Source organism: Meles meles, chromosome 18 (genome assembly GCF_922984935.1).
Source record: "Meles meles chromosome 18, mMelMel3.1 paternal haplotype, whole genome shotgun sequence".
NCBI classification, from domain to species: domain Eukaryota; kingdom Metazoa; phylum Chordata; class Mammalia; order Carnivora; family Mustelidae; genus Meles; species Meles meles.
In genome coordinates, this window is record NC_060083.1 from 23498782 (window position 1) to 23513771 (window position 14990).

At 36.5% G+C, this 14990-nt stretch overlaps 1 protein-coding gene across 5 annotated transcripts in view; it reads left to right on the forward strand.

The window, feature by feature from the left end:
• Nucleotides 1–6524, forward strand: part of NSRP1 (nuclear speckle splicing regulatory protein 1) — a 60299-nt gene extending 53775 nt beyond the window's left edge. For all 5 annotated transcript variants that reach the window (XM_045985832.1, XM_045985831.1, XM_045985835.1 and 2 more), the window contains 4 exons: nt 501–629; nt 2053–2260; nt 3224–3332; nt 4940–6524. In XM_045985832.1, coding sequence (XP_045841788.1) covers nt 501–629; nt 2053–2260; nt 3224–3332; nt 4940–5999 — 1506 coding nt within the window. In that variant the 3' untranslated portion in view covers nt 6000–6524. The remainder of the gene's footprint in view (nt 1–500; nt 630–2052; nt 2261–3223; nt 3333–4939) is intronic.
• The last annotated feature ends 8466 nt before the right edge of the window (nt 6525–14990 follow it).

The window sequence follows — 14990 nt, forward strand, 5'->3', positions numbered from 1 at the left end:
GCACAGAACCGATGATGGAAACATCTGACTCCCTATTTCACTGGAAAACCTATTAAATGTCATCCTTAGCTATAATATTTGCATTAGGTCATTGGTAAATAAATATTGTCAAGCCAAGTTCAGAAGTTCTCTGCTCTTGGTTTCAGGTGTTTGTTGCTTATTTTTAAAAATCATATATGAATGAACTATATAAAGCAGATAATACAACAACTTAGAAGGTGGATTCAATTATTTTCCTAATTATTTTAGATGAAAACTGAGACAAGAAAAGATTTTACACAAACTTACTCAGAGTAGCCTATAAGTTATAGAGTCAGGATTCAAACCCAGGCAGCCTGGCTCCAGACTAATGTTTATATTTTTAGTCTAAAATGTAATTGAATTTTGTAATATATATCTGATTCATGATCCTCTCTCAGAAAAGTTAACCAAGACTTTTTATGGTATGTTTCAGCTGACTCATATTTTTTTAGACATGTTTGTTTGTTTGTTTGTTTTAGACCAAACTAGAAATCCAGAAGGCCCTTGCAGAAGATTCCACTGTATATGAATATGACAGTATTTATGATGAAATGCAGAAGAAAAAGGAAGAAAATAATCCCAAATTGCTTTTGGGAAAAGACCGGAAGGTTTGTAGCTGAAAATACAAATTTTTTTGACCTCAAAGATTTATTTAATTATTTTAGAGAGAGTGAGAGCGTGAATGTGCAAGTGGGGGAAGGGTAGAGGGAGACAATCTCAAGCAGACTCCCCACTGACTGTGGAGCCTGACATGGGGCTTGATCTCACTAAACCCTGAGATATGACCCAAGCCGAAATCAAGAGTTGGACACTTAACTGACTGAGCCACCCAGGTGCCCCTTGATCTGCATTTTGTATCTAATCTTACTTAGCATGAGGAATGATCTAAGGAAAACCTTTTAGGAAGGGTATTTGAAGTGTGAAGAGCCCCTAGTTCCTGATAACATAGATTTGATTTAGAACCCAAGAAGCCCTACATTTGGTATCCTAATAAGAATGAGTAAATTATCTAACAATCAAAACAGTAAGTTTTGATTTTTGGTTTTATCACCTTCACAACTATTTTTTAAACAGTTTTATGTTTTGTCTTGTTTTTAAATATTTTATTTACTTATTTGACAGAGAGAGACACAGTGAGAGAGGGAACACAAGCAGGGTGAGTGGGAGAGGGAGAAGCAGGCTTCCCTTTGAGCACGCAGCATGATGGCGGGGCTCTATCCCAGGATCCTGGGATCATGATCTGAGCTGAAGGCAGACGCTTAACACTTGAGCCACCCAGGCGCCCCACAAATAAATTTTTGAAATTTTTTCTTAGAAAGTCTGTTTAGTAACTCCTCTTCCTGTTCATATTTTGTGTTTTATCATCTTCTCATTTCTTTATTGCTCTCAGGCTGACAGCTGAATCATCTGCACATAGCATATTTTTAGTTTCAAAAAAATGATTGAGTGGGGTCTTAATATAAGTCCAAATTTTCTAACATTCTGTTTCTTTCACAAGCACAGACTGATTGGTAAAGATCTTTACATTTTATAGTAGTACAAGTAGGGTGGTGATGTAAAAGTGCAGCTTTTTTTTTTTTAATAGGCTCCATGTAGAGCCTGTTGGTGGGCTTGAACTCAGAACCGCAAGATCAAGACCTGAGCTGCTGAGCGACTCAGGCACTCCCTTCTATTCTTTTAAATAACCATATTTCAACTAATGTGAAAAACTAGTAAGAACCTTTCTGATTTACTTTTCCGTTGAAGTATGGAGATAATATCTGTAAAAAGGGTGAAAATATAGTGGAAAAATTATAGTTTACGATTTTTTAAAAAGTAAAATAGCATTTTGAATAATTTGTCTTTACACTTAAATTTTTATTGAAAAGAATTTTAGTTTCGGTCTTGCTAATAAATATATATTTTTTTGAGAGGATGACAGTCCCACCCATTTGGACTAGCCATTGTTATCTTAATAAATTTATGATAAAAACAGAATATTCTTAATTTTTATCTTTGATCTTCCCTGAATAATCTTATTTTTTCCTCTAGCCCAAATATATTCACAACTTACTAAAAGCAGTTGAGATCAGAAAAAAGGAACAGGAAAAGAGAATGGAAAAGAAAATACAGAGAGAACGAGAAATGGAGAAGGGGGAGTTTGATGATAAGGAGGCATTTGTGACATCTGCTTATAAGAAAAAACTTCAAGAGAGAGCTGAAGAGGAAGAAAGAGAAAAGAGGGCTGCTGCTCTTGAAGGTGAACTGGAAGAGGGAGGAGGGGAGAAAGAAACAGAAGCAGCAAAATTCTGCCCTGTGGTTTCGCCATTTGCTGTGTCTCTGAACTTCTAGATTCTAGATGTTGTGGTCCTCGTTTATTTGAATTCAGGGTGTAGATATGATAGTCTGTGATATTATAAAACAGAGAAGAGATGACTAAAAACTTAGCTGTACTTTTAGTAACTGTTACTTCTACTGGAATTCACATCTCTCGTTTTGTTGCTTAAAACTATAGCCATTACAAGTCATTGCCTTAGAAAATAATTCCAAATGTAAAAACCTTTATTGCAAGTCGTAACACCACAATATTTGTCAGAAGCAGTATAAACCAAGTTTTAAATCCTAGTTATATTTTCTGGGTTTAGAAAACTAGAGTAACATCACTCAGGGAACTGGGTAGGCATTTAGAAAAATAGTAACGTTAATTCAAGAAAGAAAAAGATGTGCAGGAGCCAGAAAATGTCTTAATGCTTTACTTCAGTATTTTGTACTCGTGGTCATTTCTCAAGACCTAAGTGCATTGTATACTTATAAATAGCTTAATTAGCAGATGCTCATCAACTTTGAATAGAAGAAAATCAAATCTGTAATATTCTAAGCATGTAGTATGTGTTTATATAGAATATCAGTTGGCAGATTTTCTGTGAAGAACCAGATAAGTAAATATTTTAGACTTTGTGTACCATATGATCTCTGCTGGAGCTACTCAGTTCTGCCTTTCTAATGCAAAAGCAGCCTTGAACAATAAGTGAGCAAGTCTACGTTCCAATAAAAATTTATTTACAAAAACAATAAGCCATATTGGGCCTGCAGGCTATAGTTTGCTAACTAGATCTAGAGAGTAGTTTATACACTGTGTATGTTACATTCTCTGTATCTGAAAAACTGAACTGTGTTATGCCTTGCTGAATATATTTCTCTCACTTTGCTTGTGTCCTCTTAGCACGTTTGGATGTAACCAAGCAGAAAGATCTCAGTGGATTTTATAGACACCTGTTAAATCAAGCAGTTGGTGAAGAGGAAGTACCTACATGCAGCTTTCGTGAAGCCAGGTAAGATGCGGCGTATGGAATAGTAGAAGAAAGATTCCATTCATGATCTGTGGTTATGGGATCACTTTAACACTTTAAAGTATGCAATACTTTAAAGTATTGCATATTGTGTAGTCAGCCAAACCTGACCTAATGACATTGTTAGTGATTTATACTTTCTTAATTAAAAACCCACAGATTACTTATTTCTGTTCTGCAGTAATCCTACATGTATATTCAAATAGTATATAAGGGAAGTGGTTTATTTTCATAAATAGAACATGGCCTCTATAAAACAGAAGATTCACATATCAAGGGCTAGAAATGTACTACCTAATATGTAGCTACATTACAAATACTCAGTTGCCACATTTGGGTAGTGGCTACCATATTAGATGGCACAGATATGAACATTACCATTCTGTAGATAAGTCCATTAGCACTGGCATAGAAAATAAGGATTGGAGGGGTTTTTTGATAAAATCATAAGGTATCGTAGGAATGGTGAAATGACTATCATAAGTATAAAGCTGAAGTTAAAAGGGAGAATTTGTCCTAAGCTTGTACCTGAGTAAATGGTTTTTTGGAACAGAAACATTGAGATTAGAGCATCTAAGTCTGTGTTGCTAGGAAAAGGAAAGAGTAGAATTAGGGCTGAAGAGCCAGAATTGGATTTATACTCCACCTTCCCTCCCCCTGCTAAATTCTGGGTTTGATTACAAAACTGATGAAAATTAGGAGTCTAAGGAAGTATATTTGAAGAGAGATTTTTGAGTAGAAAATTAGAATTTCTATTAGAGTTTCTTCTGGAATAGTTGTGAGGCCAGCCATAAAATTCCATAATGTCATTTTATAGTTGTACTTTTCTCAGCATCTAATAATGGAATTCCTAGCTATTAAATAATCCTTTAGCCAAAACAGTTCTGCCAACAATTTCCAGAGAACCACAGATCTGTTAGTACGATTACTATGTAATCAGTAAGAATAACTGTGTGGCTAATGTAAATAAATTAGCCACACTTACCAGTTGGGAAAATGTAGGTGATGTAAATAATTTTTGGTGTTTTTTATTGTAATCAGATGAATTCACGTATTCCTATTTTGTTGTGGTAGGTGCCAGGGGTTATATTAGGATGCTCATGCCTTTTTAATCATAAGAGATTATGTAATGATATTTAGAATTAGATTTTGCTACCATTTTGCTGTGAAAATATCTTCAGCTATTTCCAGGACTATTGAATTTTTTGAAAAGAGAGGAATTAAGAATCCGTCAAAGCTGCAACTTGAACTTCATGTTGTGAAAATAGCACTTAGATCTGGAATATATTTTACTATGCCCAATTATTCTTTATCATGCTGAACAAAAATGAAGACCTTACACATACTTATGCTTGAAGGTTCTAGTGGTCCAATACAGGAAGGCTAATCTGCTCTATTTTACTTCTGACTTTTTCTGAAAATACACTGAGTGATTGGAAAATACTAGTTTGCAGATGTTTACAGGGTAAATAGCACCTTTTTGCATTTAGTAGTTATATTGGTTTAAGTATTGAGAAAAATTACATGACCACTTCATGTGCTTACTATAGTGATAATGTGGCATTTTGTGTTATATTATCTGTTTTAAGATCTGGGATAAAGGAAGAGAAATCAAGAGGTTATTCAGATGAAGTAAGTTCGGAGAACAGAATACCACGTGAGAAAAGCAGTGTCCAAACTGTTGTGCAAGCCGAGGAAAACCCAGATGCAGACAGTGACTTTGATGCTAATAGGGAGAATGATGAAATGGAAGAAAATAATAAAGTGAACTGCAGAAGGAAAAAGGTCACAGAGACCTCCAAGAGTGACTCCAAGCATCAGAGAAATCAAGCGCACTCACGGCCTTCTAGTGAAGAAAGAGAGCATGGAAAATGCCACACAAAAAGGTCCAAGTCAAGAGTTCATGAGAAAAGGGAAGATGAGCACCAAGAGAGACAATCCAGGGATCATGAAAACTATTACACTGACCATGATTACCGAAAAGAAAAGAAGGATTCTCATAGGCACAGAGAGGCCAGTCATAGAGATTCTCACTGGAAGAGGTATGAGTATGAAGATAAACTGAGGGGAAGAGACCAAAGAGAAAGAAATGACAGAGATTGGAAAAGGGAGAAAGACCGGGAGAAATACTCCCCAAGAGAACAAGACAGAGATAGACAAAGAAATGATCACAACCGACACAGTGAGAGAGGAGGAGAGAAGGAAGAGAAAAGCAAAGAAAAGGAAGAGCATATGAAAGCAAGGAAAGAAAGACATGAAAACAGCGATAAGTACAGAGATAGAGAACAACGGGAAGTAAGTGTTCAATCTTCAGAAAGAAGCCGAGACAAAAAAGAAAGCAGCCCAAATTCTAGGGCAAAGGATAGGTTTCTTGACCGGGAAGGATCCAGTAAAATGAGAAATATGGAAAAGGACAAAGAAAGAAACCCAGAGAAACCTTCCAGTTCTGAAACACCCCTAGGAGCAAAACACAGACTCACAGAGGAAGGCCAAGAGATGGGCAAAGAACAAGAGAGACCACCTGAGGTGGGAAACAAGTTTGCAAAGCGAAGCAATGCAGAAACTGTAATGTCAGCTAGAGACAGGTACCTGGCCAGGCAAATGGCACGGGTTAATGCAAAGACATATATTGAGAAAGAAGATGACTGATAACTGCCCAAATACAAAGAACTGTGGAAGCACAAAAATCGTAACTCCTGGACCATACTTTGTGAAGGCATAAAGGAGTGTGTTAACAGTGGTTGGGATGGCATTTTAAAATATATTTTCAAAATTCATTTTTGGTTTAAGTAAAAAGTCCTTTTATCTTGAATGTTTGAATGAATTGATACATATTTAATTATCAGTACCACATTCTTGTTTATATTCAAGCAACTTGAAGAATGTTATATCCCTATAGTTACTTAATGAGGACAGTGGGCTCCACTATAGGCATTAAAAAATAATTCAAACAACCCCCTAATAATGTTGGTTTTGTTGCAGGAGGTATTTTATAAATACTGTATTCTGGATAAAAATATGTGGATTTGAACAATAAAGTAGAAACTATTGTTATACTTTACATTCTGAAATTTGTGTTAATGGATAAAATATGGATTAGATATCCTAAGTAACTATCTCACAGCGCATTTGGCTTAAATGCAAATAAAAATAGTGATGTGTTTGTACATTTAACTCATGCACATAGTTTATTTTAAAAGTATGTCACTCATTTATGCCGCAATTCCTCTTTTTTTTTTAATTTTTAAAAATCACTTTAATTGGGGCGCCCGGGTGGCTCAGTTGTTAAGTGTCTGTCTGCGTTCGGCTCGGGTCATGGTCCCAGGATCCTGGCATCGAGCCCTGCATCCGGCTGTCTGCTCAGGGGGAAGCCTGCTTCTCCCTCTTCTAGTCTCCCTGTTTGTGTTCCCTCTCTCTGTCAAGTAAATAAATCTTTTAAAAAAAATCTCTTTAATTCCAAAACCCTGTCAAGTTAATTGGTTATGTTATTTCAGTCAGTTTTAGGTAAGGGTGAAAAGATGGAGGAGATTCAGGTAGCCAATTTAAGAGCCTGTCTTATTTTATATACTTAAGAAACTTAACATTTGGGGGCACCTGCGTGGGTCAGTGGGTTAAGTGTCTGACTTGATTTCGGCTCAGGTTATGAGCTCAGGGTTGTGAGATCAAGCCCCATGTCAGGCTCCTGTGCTGATTCTCCTTCTCTGCCTCTCCCCCTGCTCTCTCTGTTTTTTTTAAAAAAAGGGGGGGGGGCTCTTAGAAAAGACATGATATTAAGGATCAAATGCAGCATTCATAAATCATTTTATTATACCTTTAAATCCAAGAAGAAAAACTAACAAGAAATCTAATGCCCATATCTCTTGACTGACACATTAAACATCAGTTGCATTCTAATAATTTAAAAAGACCAGTGATGGGGCACCTGGGTGGCTTTCGGTTAAGTGTCTGCCTACAGCTTAGGGTCCTGGGATTGAGCTCCAAGTCAGGCTCTGTGCTCAGCGGAGAATCTTTTGCTTTCTCTGCCTCTGTGTGCATGCTCGCTCACTCTCAAATAAATAAAATCTTTAAATAAAAATAAAATAGATCAGTAACAAACAGTTAAAAAGTACTGAATACATGTACACAAGGGGAGTCATATCGTAACTATGAAAAGTTAAGGTGAAATGATGGAAGACCATAGTGACAGGCTAAAAATCTCCAACCTCTGTAGGGAATATGGTTCCTTTGTTGCAGTTATTATAAGTAGAGCCATAGATTAGTTTAACCATAGTATGTAAGATACAGTCAAGGAGGGAGAGATGAGTCAGATCTGATAAGAAACTTGATTTCTTACCCCAGTAGTTTAGAGACTTTTCCCAAAGCAGCTTGGATGCTTTGAATAGGAAAAACTATAACAAAATTTGACATAATTCAGGGACAAACTACAAATTAGGGGTTTTCTTTTGATCTCCAGATAACATGGATGTTTTTGCCTCTCTGGCATTCATTTTACGCTTTTCTTGACTTGGGTGGTAATTACTTAGCTGTTCTTTTCATTGTAAATATGTTTTTTAGATTCTCTATGTGTAATACATACCACAACATTTTTATAATCTTAAAATTTCTAATACATGTGTCAAAGGAACAACATTGGCCATCCTGGTTAATCTTAGTCATTTCTACAGGAAGAATCTACAGAGATGTTGATTAATAGAATGGCTTACGCATAGGGCAGCGGTTATTTGAGAAGTTTTTTTTAGATTTCATTTATTTGGGCACCTAAGCATCTGCCTTTGGCTCAGGTCATGATCTTAGGGTCCTGGGATCGAATCCTGCATCAGGCTCCCCTCAGTAGGTAGTCTGCTTCTCCCTCTCCTTTCTGACCCTCCCCCTTCTTTTGCCCTCTCTCTCAGATAAAATCCTTTAAAAAAAAAAAAAAAAGATTTTATTTACTTGGAGGGAGAAAAAGACTCCCCACCAGGCAGCACTCCCTCCCCTTGTTGATTCTCACTGCAATCATATCAAATACATAGTGCTGTTTCATGATAACCATGCCCTCTATATACTTTACTTTGCCTAGAATGCTACCTATGTTTCTACCTAACTTATTTTAAAAACTGAACTGAAGTGATACTGCCTCCATAAAGCCTCTCTCAATAACCATTTCAGAAGCGCCTCTGTTTCCTTTGCATTCTGTGTGTTATGACAGCATGTTAGTTGTTGGAGGGCAAAGATCCAATCTCAACTTGATATGCCTACTGCCTACTATAATGCAAAGTTTGTTTCTTTTATCTTTTATCTATCCCTTAAGTGTTTCTTAAAATCGGAATTTTTAGCTGGAATGACCTTAGAGATCATCTAATGTAACCCCTCCAATTTAAAATGTTTTTAATGCACTATGACATTGTGTTTAAGAGCTGAGACTTAGAGCTCTAGGGTCTAGTACTTACTAGCTGCATAACCTTGGACAAATTAAGTTCTCTAAGCTTCAGTCTCATTTGTAAAATGGGGCTAATAAGTGTCTTTTGGCTGGCTCAGTCAGTGGAGCATGCAGCTCTTAATCTCAGGGTGGTGAATTTGAGGTCCACGTGGGGTCTGGAGATTACTTAAAATTAAATCTTAGAAAATAAAAAATAGAAGTGTGTCCTTCATAAGATTGATGTGAGAATTGCTTAAAACAATGCGTTCAATGTTGTGCCTAACATTAGTAAGCACCCAGCAAATACCAGTATTTGTCATCAGTTATATTACTGCTCCCGTGAGGAGATGGGACCAGTGAAGTTGAGTGACTTATGTAAGGTTACTTAGTTTGGTAGTTGCTGAGAAAGGACTTGAGCTCTTGTCTTCTCAATCCCTTCTGGTTGTCCTTTGCATTGGTGCAGGGAACTTTTTTGCTTTTGGAAAAATATATGGCATCACTCACACTTCTGAAGGAGGGAAACTAGGCCAGATGAATGACATGAAATAGGATATATTTTCATGCATTTAGCAAATTGAGGGGCATGTGCCAGATGTGTCAGATTCTTGTTCATTGTGTTAAGACAAAGCGTAAAAGAAGAAATAAGGAATAGTTATGGGGAAAGATGGTGGGTTGGGAAAAAGAGTTTAAAAATACACTTACGTTTCTCCCCTGAAAGATGTTTTCTTTGTCCGAGCTCTGCCCACCCCATTATATTACTAATCCCCTTCCTCACTTTGCCCCTTAAGAAAATATGGCTTTTTAAAGCTATAATTATAACTATGAATGTAACCTGATCCTCTCCCCTTCTGATCATCCCTTCCCTAGCAATTCAGTCCATTAAGTGGTGCTTTGCGGGGTAAAAGCTGTCATGGTCCAGAGCTGGGTGTCACTAAAACACCCAGTGTTTTAACTGAGTATTTTAAAAAACACCTAATTTTTAGTGAAGAAAAGAATTATGTAGGCGCAGCCTACACTCTATCAGCCCAAGTGAGGGCGGGGGGTAATCATGCAACGAGGAGGCCTATGCAAGACATTGAGCCCAGGTGTAGTCGAGAAGGCCTCCATAGAGTAGTGGAGTGACTGTGCAACACAGGTGGTCAGCCTGAGCAAGGTGAGAAGGGCATTCGTTCAGGGGACAATCCCAGCATGAGGTGTCAGACCCAAGTGGGATAAGGAGACCAGCAGCTGTAAAATACTGCTCACATTCAGGGACACTGACCAAATAGGTAAATATATTCAGGATAATGGAAGTCAAGTTTCTCATTGTCCTAGGAGGGGTTATAAGTATAAAGACAGAAAACTAGAAAGAACTTTGCAGTGTTGGGTTAGAATTAGAGATACTGGTATGAACTCAGTTTTCAGAGTAGAGATGGAGAAATAATTATGGATGCAAGTGTGTGTGTGTGCGCGTGCACATGCGGACAAGCACACACACACATACTTTTGTTCTGTCCAATGAGAGGACTTGGGATCAGTGACAGCCCAATAGCAACGATCATACCTACCCCTTAAATTTTGGTTTCTAAATACATTATTTACTAAAAGGAACCAGGGCTTCCTGGGGGAAGGCTGTGTCAGGGAAAGTACAAAATGATCCTGGAACATTTTACTTCAGAAAGTAAGGATGTGTTCTAACTGATGGGGGCATGTCAAAGGGACAGCTTGCCAAGACTTTTGCTGACTAAATATGGAATGATTTGAGCATCAAAATTAATGATTATAGTCCACTGAATGAAATAGGAATCCATGAAAAATAAATGAATAAAAGGAGGAAGGGGATATTTGCACAATCTCAAAGAAACATTCCCTAGAAAACACTAATAGAAAAGAAACTTGACAGCGGAAAGCCTGGCAGACCCCACCTTATTTGGGTGATTGAAGTTAACATCAATATGGGACAAAATCAGATTGTGCTCTACCAGATAGAGGAACATAGCAATATTCCCACAATAATTGCCAAAAATATGTAGCCTAAATCTAATCATGAGGAATTCATCATCAAATCAAACTGAGGGACATTCTGCCAAATATCTGACTTGTAATCTTCAAAAGTATCAAGATTGTGAAAGTCAAGGGAAGACTGGGAACCTGTTCTGGCCTGAGGGAGACAAAAGCGACATGAAACTAAATGAAATGTGTGATTCTGGACTGGATCTTTTTGCTGAAAGGACGTCATTGGGGTCTGAGATTAAATGGCAGTGAGCTATCAATGTCACTTTCCTGATTTTGATTGTTGTGTTATGATTATGAAGTAGAATGTCCTTATTTGTTGAAAATATATCCATCATGATTTTCATTTTTGAATTTAGGATCTGTGCATTTAGGCTTTGATGGGTAATGATTTTAAATACAGCATGCAAGTTAATAACCTTTGGCCATGAATCAGAAAATCAAGTGGTACATAAGTCCTGTCCTGGAACTTTTCAGCTGTGAACTTGAGCAAATTAATTGACTTCTTTGAGACTCGGGCTCTTCATTGGCAACACCATCCAGCGCTCTGATGATCATGTGAGATGATACATGTGAAAACACATTATAAACTAAAGTTCTGCTCAAATTGCAAAGAATTGTCGTAATCTAGCTTTACTGAAATTTAATATTTCTAATTCTAGGTAGTTTTGATACTAAGTATTTGCAAATGACATGCAGTGTTGGGGAATGGTGTAAATGTTTTGATAATATACAGTTTAGATTGAGATTTTTTTTTTAATTTTTTATTTATTTGACAGAGATCATAGGTAGGCAGAGAGGCAGGCAGAAAGAGAGGAGGAAGCAGGCACCCCGCTGAGCAGAGAGCCCGATGTGGGACTCGATCCCAGGACCCTGAGATCATGACCTGAGCTAAAGGCAGAGGCTTAACCCACTGAGCCACCCAGGCACCCCTAGATTGAGATTTTTATCTTAACCTTAACCCTGGAAGTTTTGTTTTTGTTGTGAGACAGAACAAATCTATGTATCGTGATGTTAAGAGTTATTACAGTTGGCAGTTCACGACATAAGGCATTTGCTGAGATCGCTTATTTAACCTGAACCATTTATGACTAAACTGCATAAATGAACACAGAGGCATGCTATATGTCTTAAAGAGGGGATTCTACTTTTATACAAATAAAACTTAGTTTAGTTCTGCCGCTAAAGTTTAAAAATGTTTTATGTATAAAATAAGTAAGAAATTTCATTTTACCACTGTTAACAGTGTGTTTTCATGAATTTTTTTTAGTTCTTCTTTAATTTCCTGGGTGACCCATTCATTCTTTAGCCTCCATGTATATGAGTTCTTTCCAACTTTCCTCTTGTGGTTGAGTTCTAGTTTCAAAGCATTGTGGCCTGAAAATATGCAGGGAATGATCCCAGTCTTTTGGTACCAGTTGAGACCTGATTTGTGACCCAGGATGTGATCTATTCTGGAGAATGTTCCATGTGCACTAGAGAAGAGTGTGTATTCTGTTGCTTTGGGATAGAATGTCGTGAATATATTTGTGATGTCCATCTGGTCCAGTGTCATTTAAAAAGTCTTTTATTTCCTTGTTGATCTTTTGCTTAGATGATCTGTTCATTTCAGTGAGGGGGGGGGGGTGTTAAAGTCCCCTACTATTATTGTATTATTGTCGATGTGTTTCTTTGATTTTGTTATTAATTGGTTTATATAATTGTCTGCTCCCATGTTAGGGGCATAGATATTCAAAATTGTTGGATCTTCTTGTTGAACAGACCCTTTTAGTATGATATAATGTCCCTCCTCATCTCTTATTATAGTCTTTGTCTTAAAATCTACTTTATCTGATATAAGGATTGCCACCCTTGATATAAGGATTATAAGGATATCATTGCCATGATATAAGGATTTCTTTTGATGTCCATTAGCATGGTAAATTGTTCTACCCCCTCAGTTTAAATCTGGCAGTGTCTGGGTCTAAGTTTCTTGCAGACAGCATATCGATGGGTCTTGTTGTTTTATCCGTTTGATACCCTGTGTCTTTTGATTGGGGCATTTAGCCCATTTACATTCAGGGTAACTATTGAAAGACATTAATTTAGTGCCATTGTATTGCCTGTAAGATGACTGTTACTGTATATTGTCTCTATTACTTTCTATTCTGTTACTTTTAGGCTCTCTCTTTGCTTAGAGGACTCCTTTCAATATTTCCTGTAGGCCTGGTTTGGTGTTTGCAAGTTCTTTTAGTTTTGTTTTCCTGGAAGCTTTTTTAATCTCTCCTTCTATTTTCAGTGACAGCCTAGCTGTATATTTTTCTCATTTAATGCTCTGAATATATCATGCCAATCCTTTATGACCTGCCAGGTCTCTGTAGATGGATCTGTTGCCAATCTAATTTTTGTGTGTTACAGACCTCTTGTCCCAAGCTACTTTCAGGATTTTCACTTTGTCACTGAGACTTGTAAGTTTTACCATTAGATGACGGGGTGTTGACCTATTTTTTACTGATTTTGGGGGGGATTCTCTGTGCCTCCTGGATTTTGAAGCTTGTTCCCTTTGCCAAATTAGGGAAATTCTCTGCTATAATTTGCTCCAATATACCTTCTGCCCCTCTCTCTTCTTCTTCTGGGATCCCAAATATTCTAATATTGTTTCATCTATGGTATCACTTATCTCTCAAATTCTCCCCTTGTGGTCCAGTAGTTGTTTATTTCTCTTTTTCTCAGCTTCTTTATTTTCCATCATTTGGTCTTTTATATCACTAATTCTTTCTTCTCCCTCATTTATCCTAGCAGTAAGAGCCTCCATTTTTTATTATATCTCATTAATAACTTTTTTATTTCAACTTGATTTGATTTTAGTTCTTTTATTTCTCTAGAAAGTGATTTTATTTCTCCAGAAAATGATTCTCTAGTATCTTCCATGCTTTTTTTGATCCCAGCTAGCACCTTGATAATCATCATTCTGAACTCTAGTTCTGACATGTTACTAATGTCCGTATTGATTAGGTCTCTAGCCATCAGTACTGCCTCTTGTTCATTTTTTTGAGGTGAGTTTTTCCACCTTGTTATTTTATCCAAATAAGAATAGATGAATGAGAGAAGAAAATACTAAGAGGGTAGCAACAACCCCAGAAAAATATACACTAACCAAATCGGAAGAGACCCAAAACCAGCAGGGAGAAAGGAGAAGAAAAAAAAGTATGTATATAGATAAAGATATAGTTATATATAGATATATATCTATATATATGTTATCTATGGTATCACTTATCTATCTATAGCTATATGTCTATATATAACTATATATAGATATATCTAGATATATATCTATATCTGTGTATCTATTCACTAGTCTAATATATATCTAATATATATATATATATATATATATATATCTGTATCTATAAGACTGGTGAATAGAACAGGGCCACACACTTGATTTTGGGTGCATTTGGGGCTGTTAGAAGAAACTTGCCTCCCAAAATTATGAAGAAAAAACTATATATATATGTATATATATATATATTTCTTCATAATTTATGAAGAAAAAACTATATATATATAGTTTTTTCTTCATAATTTTGTATATATATATGCACACATATATATAGTTTTTTCTTCATAATTTTGTATATATATATGCACACATATATATAGTTTTTTCTTCATAATTTTGTATATATATATTATATATATATATACATATATATATATATATATATATACACACACACACACACATATACACACCAAAAAGGGTAACACAATGAAAGGATGGAATATGACTGTAATGATGAAAATTTTAAAAGATTCTAAAAAAGAAATTGATAAGAAGTTAGTTGAGGGCACCTGGGTGGCTCAGTGGGTTGAGCCCTAGCCTTTGGTTCAGATCGTGGTCTCAGGGTCCTGGGATCGAGTCCCACATTGGGCTCTCTGCTCAGGAGGGAGCCTGCTTCGCCCTTGCTCTCTGCCTGTCTCTCTGCCTACTTGTGATCTCTCTCTGTCAAATAAATAAATAAAATCTTAAAAAAAAATTTTTGGTTGAAAAAAGGGGGCGGGGGGGAAGAGAATGTAATCAGGCTGGAGACTAGCACAAAACCATGCACTAGATAGGGTATATTTTGATCTGTTAGAAGAAACTGTATCCCAAAATTCTAAAGAAAGAAAAACCTATATGTATACCAAAAATGAGGTTAAATATAATGAAGGGTTAGAATAGGACTATAACAATGAAAATTGAAAAAGATTTTTAGAAAGGTATT